General features: G+C 44.6%; 1 protein-coding gene across 1 annotated transcript in view; it reads right to left on the minus strand.

The window, feature by feature from the left end:
- The window catches only part of magi3b (membrane associated guanylate kinase, WW and PDZ domain containing 3b), a 113,893-nt gene extending 100,136 nt beyond the window's left edge, over positions 1 to 13,757 (minus strand). The window contains exon 1 of the mRNA XM_029502889.1: positions 12,750 to 13,757. Within this exon, the coding sequence (XP_029358749.1) occupies positions 12,750 to 13,056 (307 nt within the window). The 5' untranslated portion in view covers positions 13,057 to 13,757. The remainder of the gene's footprint in view (positions 1 to 12,749) is intronic.
- Positions 13,758 to 14,155: the final 398 nt, after the last annotated feature.

A 14,155-nucleotide genomic window follows, 5' to 3' on the forward strand; every position in this document is an offset into this window, starting at 1 on the left:
CTTTAGGTTTAGGAAGGGGGGGTTCGCTGTTTGATGGGATTTTTTTTCTATCCCTCAAACTAATCGATCTGTAAGGAAAACTAAATGTGCACCTGCTGCTTTGGTGAACTTGTATAAATTTGCCTTTGTTGGCTGTGAAATGTAAGTTTGGCTCGTGAATAAATACGTGAGGGAGCTTGACAAACCAGCAAATCGCTGAAGCACTGACACCAACACGCCTCAACTTGTACAGACAACACGAGGTCAGACGAGACACAAATGCAGACACACAGAGCTGATCTCTATCTACATTTGAGAGTCCGTGAAACTCCAGAGGCAGAGGAACTCTTGAACAACGGAGGAGAAGCTGCCAGAGAGAAGCATTTATCAGGCAGCGTCATCGGGCTCTTTGCAGCTCAGGCAGGATATGTAGGTGAATGTCTATAAGCATCTGGTTGTTTGTGATTCAGATGAAACAAAGACGCGACGCTCCTGTGCGAGATGCACAGTCTTCAAAGCACATCACACGTCGTTAGCATCGGCAGCAGTCATGTGTCAAACTGGATTTTAATTGATGACTGTCTCTCTTTTAAAAACTTTTTCAGAGTCTTATTGTTGGGTTTTACCTCAGGAACAAACTTTTATGCTGCTTGCTTTCAGGTTTCTTTCTTTTTGGCTGTTATGAGTCAAAGAACAAATAAGCGCTGCCTGTTTTACTTGATTGTGGGAATTAGTTGATCACAGCTCGGCTCCTCTGGATGTCAGCTGTTTTTTCTTTTTTATTTATTTTGTTGCTCAGAGATACAAATCTCAAACACTGTAAACACCTGACTCATCATTGTACGTTGCATGTAAAGGACGGTCTGCTTCTCTGGACATGTATAAGCTTAGTCAGTGCTTATCAAGGCCACTTTGGAACAACTTCCTTCATATTTATGGCTCTAAATTAGTCAGAAACTCGGAGTCCCAGGAATTATTGTTGCTGACAGTCTTTAAAGCTTAAACACAGTAAAAACGCTTTCATCACGCTGAACTACAGAGATGGTCGTGACAGAGCCATCTGACAAAGAATACTATTAGAGATTGTTGTGTTCTCTACCCCATCCATTTTTTTTATTTTACTTTATTTCTTGTTCAAATGCATTTTTCATGTTGTTGTTTACGATTGTCGTCATGGCGTGATTTTAACAGCTTTCAACAGCTTCATGAAGGAATTTTTTATAAAGTCACTCAACTGAAAAGCTCATCATCATAATGGACTAATAAAGAATGAATGCTTTACACATAATAAATGAATTGCAGTTTTATGAATTCATTTAGTATCTCAAGGAGAGAAAATCTGCTGTCGTCACAGGTCTGCTGTGTTTGTGTCTGGTGTTTTTTTTTTTTGTTTTGTTTTTGTTTTTCGTGCTAGAAAGGTTGAACTGAAACAAACCAGAGCCACCTACAGAGAAATATTCCTGAAAGTGATCAGTCCCCTTCCACTCATACTGCTGAGTAGCTCTCTTTCATTACTACCTAATAACTAGCAGCATGGCAGAATCATATAACGCACATACTAAATAACAGAAGGAAAATAAACTAGGCCAAAATAAGAAATTAACTTTCAATTACTACCAATGCAAATGAATTGCATATCGCTCACAGCGGCACAAGACCACAAATTATACAGTACAACCTGTGAAAGAGCGATAAAAACAACCAGCTCCCAACCTCCCAGCATTAGTGAAGCACACAAATACTGACTCAACGAATCCAAAACACAGACCCACATCATATCTACCGTTATAAGAGGAAAAGGTTTTAGATTTAATGAAGTAGGAGCAATTCCAAACAAATCCAAGCTGCCGACAGTAGGGCACGACACACCTGCTTTTTGCTTCAGGAAGTCTAAGGGCGTAGACAAAAACTAATTTCTTCAAGAAAAATAAAACAGCACAGTCACGAGCTGTGTAGATTTACATAAGCAGGAGCAGCAGCATTCAAGCAGAACTAGAATATGCAGACTGCAAAAGAGGTAATGAAGAATTGTTTGAGTAGACCAATGCGATTTCAATAATGAGTTGGTTAAATGTCGCATTTTGTTGTTAGCAACATAATAAAATCTGCATTTACAACTAAACTGTCAGAGAAAATTCAGTGCATCGTTTTTCTGTATGTTGGTTCCCTGTGAGTCTGAGCGCTCCCCCAACAGCAGCTGCCACCACTCAGCGCCACTGAACTCACATTTTGGGTGGCGTTGGCTTGAGAGGCTGAAAAGCCAGATGAACGTGACGTTCATCAGCTGGAGCCACTCTGCCTCCAAGCTTTTGTTTGTTAATCAGGGGTGAAGTATGTGCTATAGCAGCTCCAATATAAACAGACTTCAATCATCCGAGTGCAATCTTGACACTGTGGAGGAAGTTACCCCGTTACATCACAGTGACTTTTGTAAATTGGTCAAATGAAAAGGGGTGAATTATGGGAAACGTGACTGAGTAGCACCAAATGGTGACAGACTACAGCTGTAAGCCTCAGGACTTCACTATTCAGGTTCACATGAAAGTGAGATTTCTACAGACACAGGAAACAGCCCTGCTGACCGTATGAAAGTGACACTGTGATGCAGAGGAATGCCATCACATGCTGTCCCTCCTCTGAGCGCCACAACTCTATATTACACAACCGAGTTAACCACAGCTGTTAACAACCACAGCTCTTCCATCTGTCCCTTCCCCGATGCCCTCCCTTCGTCAGTTGGTGGGACTGTGTGAAGCCGTCTGTAATCAGATTAGCGAGAGTCTGGGTGACTGGGGCTGCTGCATCCCCCCATCACTCCATCCCACTGTTAGCAACATCTGCGTCATGTGGAGGACCATGTGCACGCAGCGAAAGAGACAGATGAATGTGCTCGTGTGTGTGTGTGTGTGTAAAACCACTACAGTATTACACTTCTCCACTACTAGTGTTAACAATAAACACTGTCCACGCAGACACAGACATACCTCAGTCGCTCCCTGCCCGTGCAGTTACAGAGGGTGTGTGCTATGCTGCAACGCAAAATCAATCAGCATTTTATTATTATTTTTTTTTGGCATTACCACTACTGTTTGATGGCACTGTCTCCTATTTTTTATTCAGTCATCATAAAGTTAGACGAAGACCATTATCGATAATTTGCAGTTATCGACAGTTGAGACGCAGATATGTTTGAATAGACGCTGCAGTGAAAACTGTGGAATCACGTGGAAAGTCCTGAATAAAGAATCACATCGATGAATTTCCAACGGAAAAAGGCAAATATCATTACACGCTGACAAGATACTGGAAATTAGGAAATGTGTCATTTTATTTCATCATCCTACCTGACTCACAAAGGAGACTGTAAATTACACAATCAGAGCGGAGGAAGTGGCGCAAAGTCAAAGTGGAACGGAATGCACTTAGACTATCTGCCTCTCGACGGAGGAACGCAGAGAGGGCACATCCTGATGATTAGGCACGCCGAGATAACCCTGAGAGAGACGCACAGCGCCTCTCGCTGTGCAGCTTCTCGGAAGAAACATATGCCGGTCTCACCTGTTAAAAGGGCTCTCCAGCCACCTGGCTAGCCTGCCTCAACCTCTAATGTCTCATTGGCATTCAGTCACACGCTTGCAGCAAGCGGCGAATGGAAAGCTTGGCGCTAGTTCACCACTATTAAGATTCTACAAAGCCAGCCGTTCCCCTGCCGCCACAAGCCCACAGTGACTCACACAGCCAAGAAATACGAAAAGAGCTGGGGAAGGGAAGAGCATAACAGCTGGGCCGACCGGTCACAGCCAAGACGCAGAGACACATGTGATGGATTTGTGTATAAAAACTCAAAAGTAGCACCATTTATAAAGTTTGTGATGAGAGCAGCAGCTTGGTTAGCTCCTCACCTCGCTGTATCAGCTATGAAAATGATCTACCTCAAGCGGCTAAATCGCCGGTGCAAACACATAATCGCGCTGGCCCCAGTCGCCCACTCCTCCCACCTTCTGTCATCTGTGAAACCACACCGTGACCGCTTCATGATGAGGCGTATTACTGGCAAGCCTCCCATCATGAACCACCGAGACAGCAACCCAGCGACGCATCGCCCCTGCCTGTTTATGTCTGCCTATCAACATCCCCACAGAATCCTAAGCTGCTTGCTAATCACCCTTTGAAAGAGCAGACTAATTCAGATGTCAGGGCCCATTACCTGTGAGCTGTCTAGAGGTGACCCGGACCCCTATCTTGCAGTGATAAACACCAGTTGGAGGATAATGCACATCTGGATAATAGAAAAGTGGGAAGTGACATGCAAACCAAATGTGCGATCATTGAATACAGATGAAAGGGAGGTTGTGCAGGGGTGTGTGTGTGTGTGCGTGTTGGGGGGGAGGACTGCGGCGTGTAGTAACCATTGTTGCATAAAGATAATGTCCTTCAGGAGGGTGCTAGGTCAGTCCGCCGCCGTATGGCTGCCGTGCCTCTGGTAAAATAAACAAAGCTCTTAGACCGAAGAGTGACTCCTCACCAGCCGTCCCCTTCAATCTGCTCTCAGACACTGACAGAGACGATGCTCACTCAAAAGATTGCCCGCTCCTTGCTCACATCCAGCCCTTTACTCTGAGAACATCGAGTCTAGGGCGACTGGGCTTAGTCATAGATTCTTGAAGATGTTTCATTTCATCCAAGAGGCCGCATCAGCTGAGAGCTGATGTCCAGCTGGCCGAGATCCAGCTTTCTCAGAGAACTACGAGCTGGATGACGGAGATCCTGCACCTCCAGCCCTTAAGGTTTTCTTTCCCTTTCCACTTTTACATTTACAGGATGCGGCTGATGCACTGAGTCGCAAGATAACAGGGATAAAAAACAAAACAAAGAAAACACAAAATATCACTTTAGTTATGTGAAATATAAATCTTTAAAATATTTCTCATCAAATGTTTGGCAGTTACATATTTAGGGGTTTCTGTCGGTCCCACCAGATAAAAGAACAAACAACAGATTGGTCCTGTACGAGTTCACAACTCCACGTATGCCACTGATTAAGAAAAAGAGCGATGAATGAAGTTTTTGTGTCGAAGAAAATATCTCAGCAGATATCTCATGGACAGATTGGAACAGAAAAATAGATGCTGAATTCTCCACACAAAGCTGGAAGGAAGAACAGTGGGTAATGAGGGCAAATAGGATGCAGGTCAAAGCAAAAATAACTGCTTCCCACAGCCAACACTCCTCAGCAATTCAGTCAGAAAAGAAATCCACCGCAACTGCAAATTTGCCGCCACAGTTATAGTCGTATATGCAACTAAAACGTAGCTAATGACTGCGTTTTTACTGCAGTACGAGGACTAACAAGCATTTAGAACAACAGCGTGATCTTTAATAGGAACAGAGACTGAAGACAAAGAGCAGCTGAAATGCCAAAACAGCCCCCACTGGGGAAGTCAAGTTGAGTTGTATTTCCATAGTATGTAAAGTATGTCCTATCTACCCAAATCATGTTTCTTTGCTTCGGAGCTTACTGGAAGTTGCTTTTGACATAAAGGGCTTTTTCCACGAAGCTTCGGTTTTTAGTGGCAGAGATTATGTGGCTTGCTTGTACTGGGTGGGTGGACCCCCCCACACACACACTGCTCATTAAATATTGTCACTATGACCTGTGTCCACCTCTCTCAGCTCCTTGGGGAATTTGATCTCTATAATATGGCCTGAGTGCTGACCATACCCCCCCTCGTAAAGGCAAGGAAATTTATGATGCCAATCCTACATCAAGATTTATAATAATAATTCTACTTCTCCTTTTTCTGCTGTTATTGAGGTTCCAAAAATGTTTTTTTTTTATCCTTTTTCATTCAACTCTTTTAACTCTTTAACCTTGGGATAAATGATATGAGGCATTTCCTCCCAGTTCAGCTGTTGGCAGAGTCCAGCAGTGTCAAACCGTTGTGGTTTTAGATATAATGTGCATATAACTGGAGATCAGTTAAAAAAAAAAAAAAAATCAATCTTTTGTCATCAAGGTCGTATGTAATGTGCTGAAATAACCAAGAAATCACAGCTACCAATCCTCCCACACACGCCTGGATAACTATAAGCCAATAAAAGCACCCAAGGCTGCACCTACACTTCACATGTACAAGGCAATCACTGTGAAAAACACCTGTCAGTCTCCGGCCTCATGGCTTCAAACCATCTCATCAAGCAGTCCATTGATGTGATTGTTGCAGGTGCTGGCTGAGTGTGCAGCAGGAGCAACACCTATTTTATTAAAGTGGTAATAATGGAAGTGCTGGCGACAGAGTAGTGCTGCGCTTTCTGACTGTAACTCACGGCTTTACTCCGATACCAGCAGTAATCATGTGCAGCACGCACACACAAATACACACACCACTGGAGTATCTGGCTCTCGTATGGATGAATTATTGAGGACTTGGCGTTGGGTCGAGAGCAACTTTACGCTCGTTTGTTTTGTAGTCACATTATGCCTTCGCCTGGCTTCCCCACCAACCCCCCCCCCCCTCCACTTTTCTACCCCAACAAACACACTGCAAGGCACAATAGGAGTGAGGTCAGGATGCTATGGTATGTTGGCAGGGCCATTATGGGAAAACTGGTTCAATACTGCACTGCAAGAAAACAAGTCATTAACACTGAGACTCCTGATAAGATTTTGCTGTGAACAAGTCTGATTAACCAATTTGAGACACTAACTCATTATTGAAGGCACCCATTTACCTGGTTTTGAGATTTTCTTTTAACCTTGAATAGATTTTAAAACAACGTGGAGATGCAAAAACTATTATGTCCTTAGAGATTGAAAATTCCATCATCACAGCAAAATTCACCAGAAAAGAAAAAAAAAAATCCCCATCACTGAAATTTTAATCTAAATTGATTCTTTCACCTTTGCTAATCATGTTACACCAGAAATCCCTTCACAACCTCCAAAATTTAATGACTTTCTTCACCCTATCTGGTTTCCCAAATTTCCTGGGAAGAAGTGGGTTTGTTTTGTTGTGGTTGTTTTTTTTAAACTATCAAAAATTGGGCAGGATTTTAGTTCAGTTTCAATTTGTATTATATGTCAAAATTGACAGTGTACCGTTTGTCTATGTGTGTGTTGTAAGACAGCAGCAGTTCACTGAAAGCCTGAGTGGTTACAAACAAATAAAACAAATAAATAAATAAATAAGAGGAAAAAAGAATAGACATGTCTCCCAAGACTGCAGGCAACTCAGCAATGAGAGCATCTGAAGCCAAAGGTATTATAATCAGCCTAATGATAGCCACTGCATGCTCTGATACTCCGTTCCTTTCAATTCCCACTTCATATAGGAATAATAATAATGAAATAAATGGACTTGCATACAGCTTTATCATAATCACTCATTAAATAGATTCTAATTTTAAGTGAGAGAGCGCAGTTGTCCCACAACTAGAAGGCTGCGGGTTCGATCCCCTGCCCTGGGGCCTTTCTGTGCGGAGTTTACATGTTCTCTCCGTGTGTTTCCTCCGGGCACTCCGGTTTCCGCCCACCCTGCCTCTAAATTGTCTGTAGGTCTGAGTGCGAGTGGTTGTTTGTCTCTGCCTGTCTCTGTGTGTCGGACCTGTCCAGGGTGTACCCCGCCCTCAGCCAGCGTGAGCTGGGATTGGCTCCAGCTCCCCTCCCGGGACCCAGAAACGGATAAACGGTAGAAGATGAATGAATGAGTGAATGAATGATCCAGATCAGAACATCTGATCTGTAAGCTCCACAGAGAGCAGGGAAGACAGCAGTGTGAGAGACAGCGGGGAAAGTTAGTACGACATTAATGAGGTGAGGTTAGAAGGTTGAGAACATTCAGCCATGGAACGACACTCCTGCTAATTGTCACACTTGGGCCCTGCGGCAAATGTCTTGCAATAACAGTTTGACAGTCTTAGTCAAGTGTCCCTGTGCAGCGCCAACAAACCCACACTGGCTGATGAGTGCGGAAACGCTGGTGGCCTGGCGATGTTAACAAAACACCGGGGTGTGCGATTGAGGGTTTTTCTGCTGCACTTCTCATGGAAAAGATTATGACCATCAAATTATCAGCTCCCACTCACAGTATGGTCAAGGCTTTAAAGCGGTTGACTTCAATATGCTTTCATGTCCCAAAAGTCTACACCTCTTTATCTGGTTTTTGTTGGTATTATTACACTATTTCAACAGCTGCTGGCCCGCTCGACGTTTTACTCAGGCGTCCGCTGCTGAAACTTGGTAACCAGCTGGTTATTTTTAATTCTATTTTTCTTCCTTAAAACAAACATGTGTACACATTTTTAAACTTAAATCACATTTTTTTCCAATTAACCAAACTGCTCCAATGCATTCCGCCATACCTTGCAGCAACTGCCAAGATCCATCTCCGGGCCAACTGGACAAACACATCCACTAAATGAAGACTGTATGCTACATATGGGAGACCTCACGTCGCAAATGTTTTGTCCAACAGTAGGAATTGTCATGCCAATAGTTAAGCCCTTTTTATTCGACTTCCTTGCAAATAAATTTGGCATTATTTTTAAATTTGTGCCTTCCGAGTAGCCAACCATAACAGAGTGAAAACCCAACCATCAGCGTGAACATCAAGCCTGCCATGATTGTTGCCAAAGTTTCATTATCATTGAGTGGAAGTGCAGTTGTGAGTGGAGAATCTCAAACAACCGCACATTGATAGGTTTCTCCAAAACAAAAACAGACATGGCTTTCGCAACCTAAATGGAAGTTTCTGCCGGGTGGTTTTTATATTGCAGTGAAATGAACTGAAAACACCGGCAACCTGAAAGACAGGAAAACCATAATTGGCAATCTTGAACACATGGGCATGCTTCACAAAATGGTATCAGTAATATAGAGCGCACAAATCTCACAGTTAATGGGCTGACACTTGCATAACACTAGTGTGGTCCTTTAAGCTCTTCCATCGCAGCTGCATATCAGAGCTGATAAGTTTCTGTAAATACAGCAGCAGACGAGCTGATGCACTATATTTCATAGACATGTCTAGATGTTTGGCAACTTTCCTCTCTCATCTCATGTTACCTGGATGTTAAATTATCAATGAGGCAAATGAGATTTCACGTTTGCCTGAGCTTATTTTGTTCATAGTAATCATTTTATCTGCATGTCTACTTCTTCATTCAGCCTTTATCGAGCCAGTTGGCATCAAAATGGGAAGAATGTTTTTTTTTTTTTTTTTAATCCATGGGGAGCCTGGCCTAGAAAGCATATCAAAGCAGTTGTAGGCATCATTGAGTGACATGCATACTAAGCATCATTGCAATTAAAATCACAAAGACGTGCAAAAGTAGCTAAGCGTCAGGATCAGTACCAAAGCCTAAACACATCTTAGTGAAACAATACATATATGACAACTTATTGAATCTGTGTTTGGAACAAAAAAAAAAACAAACTCATAATCACCTTAAACTCACTAAGAAGGAACTGGTCCAGCTTTAAATCATTTTTATGACTTCTGTGCCAAGGGAGTGATGAACATGATGGCTCTGCTGCTTCATTCAGCAGATTGTCAGAAACATCGCTAAGGCGAGAACAGATGTCTCTAGTTATTTGACCAGGCTCTAAGGGCTGCTGAATTCCCACTCTCACTCTCAATCCCATATTTTTTTTTTTTTCTATTTTGTAGCTGACTGCAAATCTCTTTGCAGTGACAAAGCATCGCCTGTCAAGAGGATGATTCCATTGAGAGGCACTTCCTGATATGAGAGGTGCATTAATGTGATTAACCCACACTCACTATTGCCGTTTGATACAGGAGCTTAGGGGCTCATGTCACTCTGTATTCTTCTCTATTGGCATGATCAGCAGGTAATGGAAAATATGCTGATGTATGAAAGGAAGCAGGTAACTCTAAAAGTCATCATCAGCAGCAGAATCCGCCGGTGCTGTTTGCAAAGTCAATAATGCAATTTGAAGAATTCAAAAGGTAATCAAGAGCAAAATGAGCTTTTGAAACTCAGGATCATACAGAAACACATGAGTTGCCGTTCCGCAGACTTAATATGTTCTCACTGTCACACCGGCAGTTATCAACCATTAAGATCAATAGAAAGTCAATGACTATCATCTTCCAAGATAAACGCACACCAATTGGTGTTTAACTCAATTATCATACCATTTAATTTTAATTTTTGGTTTCAAAATTCCATGACACAGATGGCTTGAAAAAAAAAAAAAATGGGTGCTTAAACACATGTTTTTCATACACACATGAAGCTAATATTTCTAATCTAAGAGACAAATTAAAAAAAACAAAAAACAAAAACTAGAAGCACCAACTGTGTGTGCCGCAATGTGAAATTATTTGATGTCAGAACTGCCGCCCATTCATCTGTGTATAAAAGGCTACAGGTTACTCTGATTGTGATGGAATCTAATCACGAGGACTGAGGTTGTAAGCATATAGGGAAGGTACGGCAGAAAATAAGTGTGCAGGAGAAGGAATTCTGGGATGTCATTCATGAGGCTTTTCATCAAGCGTCCTTTCCGATCCTTATCTGGGAGTACCAGCAGAAATGGATTCCTGTGCTGAGCACGGGGCTTCTCATAAAGGAATCTTCCATCTTAATCAAAGACACCACTGAAATGGGCACATCCAACTCGCAGTACGTTGTTCAGTGTTGTCGTAAGCTTAGTATGAATTTGTTCATGTCAAAGTATTTGCATGTGAGAGAAGCCTCGTGGCAGCCCCTGGAGAGTATATGGTGCAGCCACAGAAAAGTAAGTGTAATGCTGTGTGCAACTCCTTCAGCTCGCAATCCTTTTCGATCAATGGCTGAGATAGATAATAACCTCCCCAGAGACTTACATCTTGCATCCTGTGTCTCTCTTATCTTTGCTTCGAATCCCCATTTCTACCTTTGCATCTTCGTCTCTTCCCTCCTGGTCCCCCCCCCCCCCCACCCCAAACGGTCAACGGTGACACGGGAAGCCCACCAGCAGCTGGGCGAGGCTGGTGGGGCAGAGCAAACTCTTGGAAGCAGTGGAGGAACATCTGGTAGACCCAGAGAGCCGGCCGCCATCATTTCATCGTGGCGGCTTTTCCGGGCTTCCTAGCAACAGCTGATCCTCAAGGCCCACTGCCTCCATCAGAGTGGAGAAAATCCACTCACTAACTCAATTATGTAAGAGGTGTGAATTAAACATGAGGTTACCACACAGGAATGTATACACACATCACAGGCATGCACACACGCACAATGCGTAATCACACAATATAATAACCCCATCTGTATGCTGATGCCAGGGGGCCTTTGTGAAGCCTTTTTTTTTTTTTTTTTTTTTGCAAGCAGTACTTTGAGGAGCTGATCCATGCTGGTTGAAGCCTTACATAACTGAAACAGCATAAGGACGGCATGGCAAGGCTGACAGAACAACTAGGTGATGAGGACTTTCTGCCATTTTTGCCACTTATTACATCCCCATGAGCTTTAAAGAGCAAAGTCTGCCTCACGTAGGAGCCAAGCATGGAGTTAAAGGCAGAGCCACCCCACCTCCAATCGCTCTTTATGCCTCGCCACATGTATCTCTCTCTCCCTCTCCCTCTGTCTCTTGGTGTCTCTCCTTCACCCTCGCTCTCCCTGGCCTTTATTAATCATCCTTGGTTAGTGGGGCAGAGAGCATGGTGTTAGGAGCTCTGGGGAGTGTAGAGCCTTGAAACACACACACACACACACACACACCTTCATGTTCATGCACACTTACAGGTTCTGAGCCCATAAAGCAAGGCGGACATTTTTCCTCTTATCTCTCTTCATTTATGTATTAAAAAAATAAATAAGAAAAATCCCATATTGATTAAAAATGTACTAAAACCCATCGATTGTGTGCACGCTTGGACAGACATGCACACAATAAGTGCACAAATGCAGCAGGGATCCTGGCCTGAGGTTCTGGGTCTCAGCTGCCGCTGCTGCTCATGATGATGATGATGATGTAACCTCGTCCAGCCTCAGTTGTTGTTTCGACATTCCAGCTCTATCACATAAGTGAAACCACATCTCTCATGCCCATGAACACATCACGTTCAACATAGTGCCACTAAAGCCCCACGGGTCAGAACCAGCCCAGCTCAGACAGCAGCATCACCATACCATTACAGCTATTAGAGCTCATTATCAGCGTCCGGAAGTTTCAGCCACGGCTCCTTGGAGGAGCAGACGTGGAAGAATGAGACCATGGGATACAACACGGCTAACCACTCTCACTGCTGTGGCCAATGAGCGGCAGAGGCTGAATAATGGAGGATGTAATTAGGCCTTATTTCTATGCATGTAAGTGCACTTAGCCTGGAAGGCTCCAACTGGGCTACATGCCATCATTACCATTATCACAACTTGATCTCCCAAAGGGAAAGCTGGAAGAGAACTGGCCAATTAGATGTTATGGGACAGTAGGAGGATTACAGTGGAAGTCTGGGATGCCCTTCAGGAAGTGTGCGGGGATGTGGCGGTGTATAAACACGGGCAAACTTCATCTGAAGTGTGCGTTTCAGCGTCATGTGAGGAGAGTGTGGGGGGTCTTTGAGTATCCATACATTTACCCATAGATGTCATGGTTAACTCCAGCATATCAATTATCTAAGATGACTGTTTTGTGTTGGCACCAGTTGGTGTGTGTGTGTGTGTGATTATGAGATTTTCTCTATCTAAAATGAATAAATAAATAAATGCTACACACCATCACACTCAGGTGAAACAGTAACCACAGCAGAGAGCAGGAGACTCACCTGGTTTGACCGTCTTCAGGCGGATCGGCTCCCGAAAGTGGCGGATGACAGCCAGGGTGTCTCGGTTTGTAAGTCCACTGACCGGCGTCCCGTTCACCTCCAGCAGCACGTCCCCGTAGTAGGGCAGCTTCCCGACGTGGCACACCAGCACGTCCAGCTTCATCTGGCCCAGGTAGGGGAACTGCCCCAGCTCCGCTCCCCCCAGGACCTCCACCACGGAGCCAAAGTCCCCCAGGCTCCCCCAGGACACGGCGCACTCCACCACTTTACTGGACCAGTGTTTCTTCTTCTTCAGGGTCCTGGACATGGTGGCTCCGTCCTCAAACAACTAACGAGCTAACTAGTTCGGGTCGCCTCGGGTCGGCTTCTGCTTAAACGAGCGGCCTAACAAACCCTCCGGAGTTGAGCTCCAGACCTGCCGGCTGGTTCATCTTCCTGAGGCAGCTTCTCACCCGTGAACGAGCCGCCGAGGTCGGTCATCCCCTCCGCCCCGGGTGGACGCTCCCGCTGCGCGCTCAGCCTTCTCTCCCCCCCCCACACGCCGGCTGCAGTGACATCCAAAGCGCTCCCTGCGCGTAAAAACCGGCGACGAGGCGGTTTTTATAAGGAGAAAGAAAATTTTAATAAAAGAAAAAGAAAGACGGGACACAATCAAGGTTTTACGCTTTCCCACTTCCACTCCGGAGCCGCGTCTCTCTCTCTCTCTCTCTCTCTCTCTCTCTCCCCCCCCACACACACACACACACACACACACACCGACGCCAGGTAGTCAGAGACGCGGATGTAAACACGGCGCTTCGCCCGCTCGGTGCTGGACGTGTGGACCGTCTGCTGGCAGAAACGAGGTGCGTCAGCCAGAAATCCCTCGTACCTGTGGGCGGCAGGCTGAGGGCGGGCGGCAGCGCTCACCGGGAGCCACGTTTGTGCGTCGGAGATCCGGCCCGTGGTGGCCGATCGGAGGGACGCCTGGGAGGGTTCGAGCACACCTGGCACCGCCGACTGAGGCTACGATGCCGACGCTCCGGAACGCCCCCTTTTTTTTTTTTTTTTAACGCTCGGCGGCACAAACAGCGGCGGCGGCGGCGGCGGCGGCTTTTCTGCCCATGAGGGCTCCATCCTCCGGTGCGCTGCGGTACTAGAAGAGAACATCCAAATAAAATAAAAAAAAAAAAAAAAAACAACAACAACAAATCAGTCCAGTCATGTTCACTGTAACTTATTCTCGTTTCATTTTCTGTCTAAAAAGCTATTTTTGTTTGGTTGATAATAGTTCAAAACAAACAAACAAACAAACAACATTAATCTGCCATGTGAGGTGGAACAGGCGTAACATATAACACTTATTCAAACACACGGAGCGTGTAATCACAATATGAGGCGTGCAAAACAAATTACACCTAATTAAG

Source organism: Echeneis naucrates, chromosome 5, assembly GCF_900963305.1.
Source record: "Echeneis naucrates chromosome 5, fEcheNa1.1, whole genome shotgun sequence".
NCBI lineage: Eukaryota > Metazoa > Chordata > Actinopteri > Carangiformes > Echeneidae > Echeneis > Echeneis naucrates.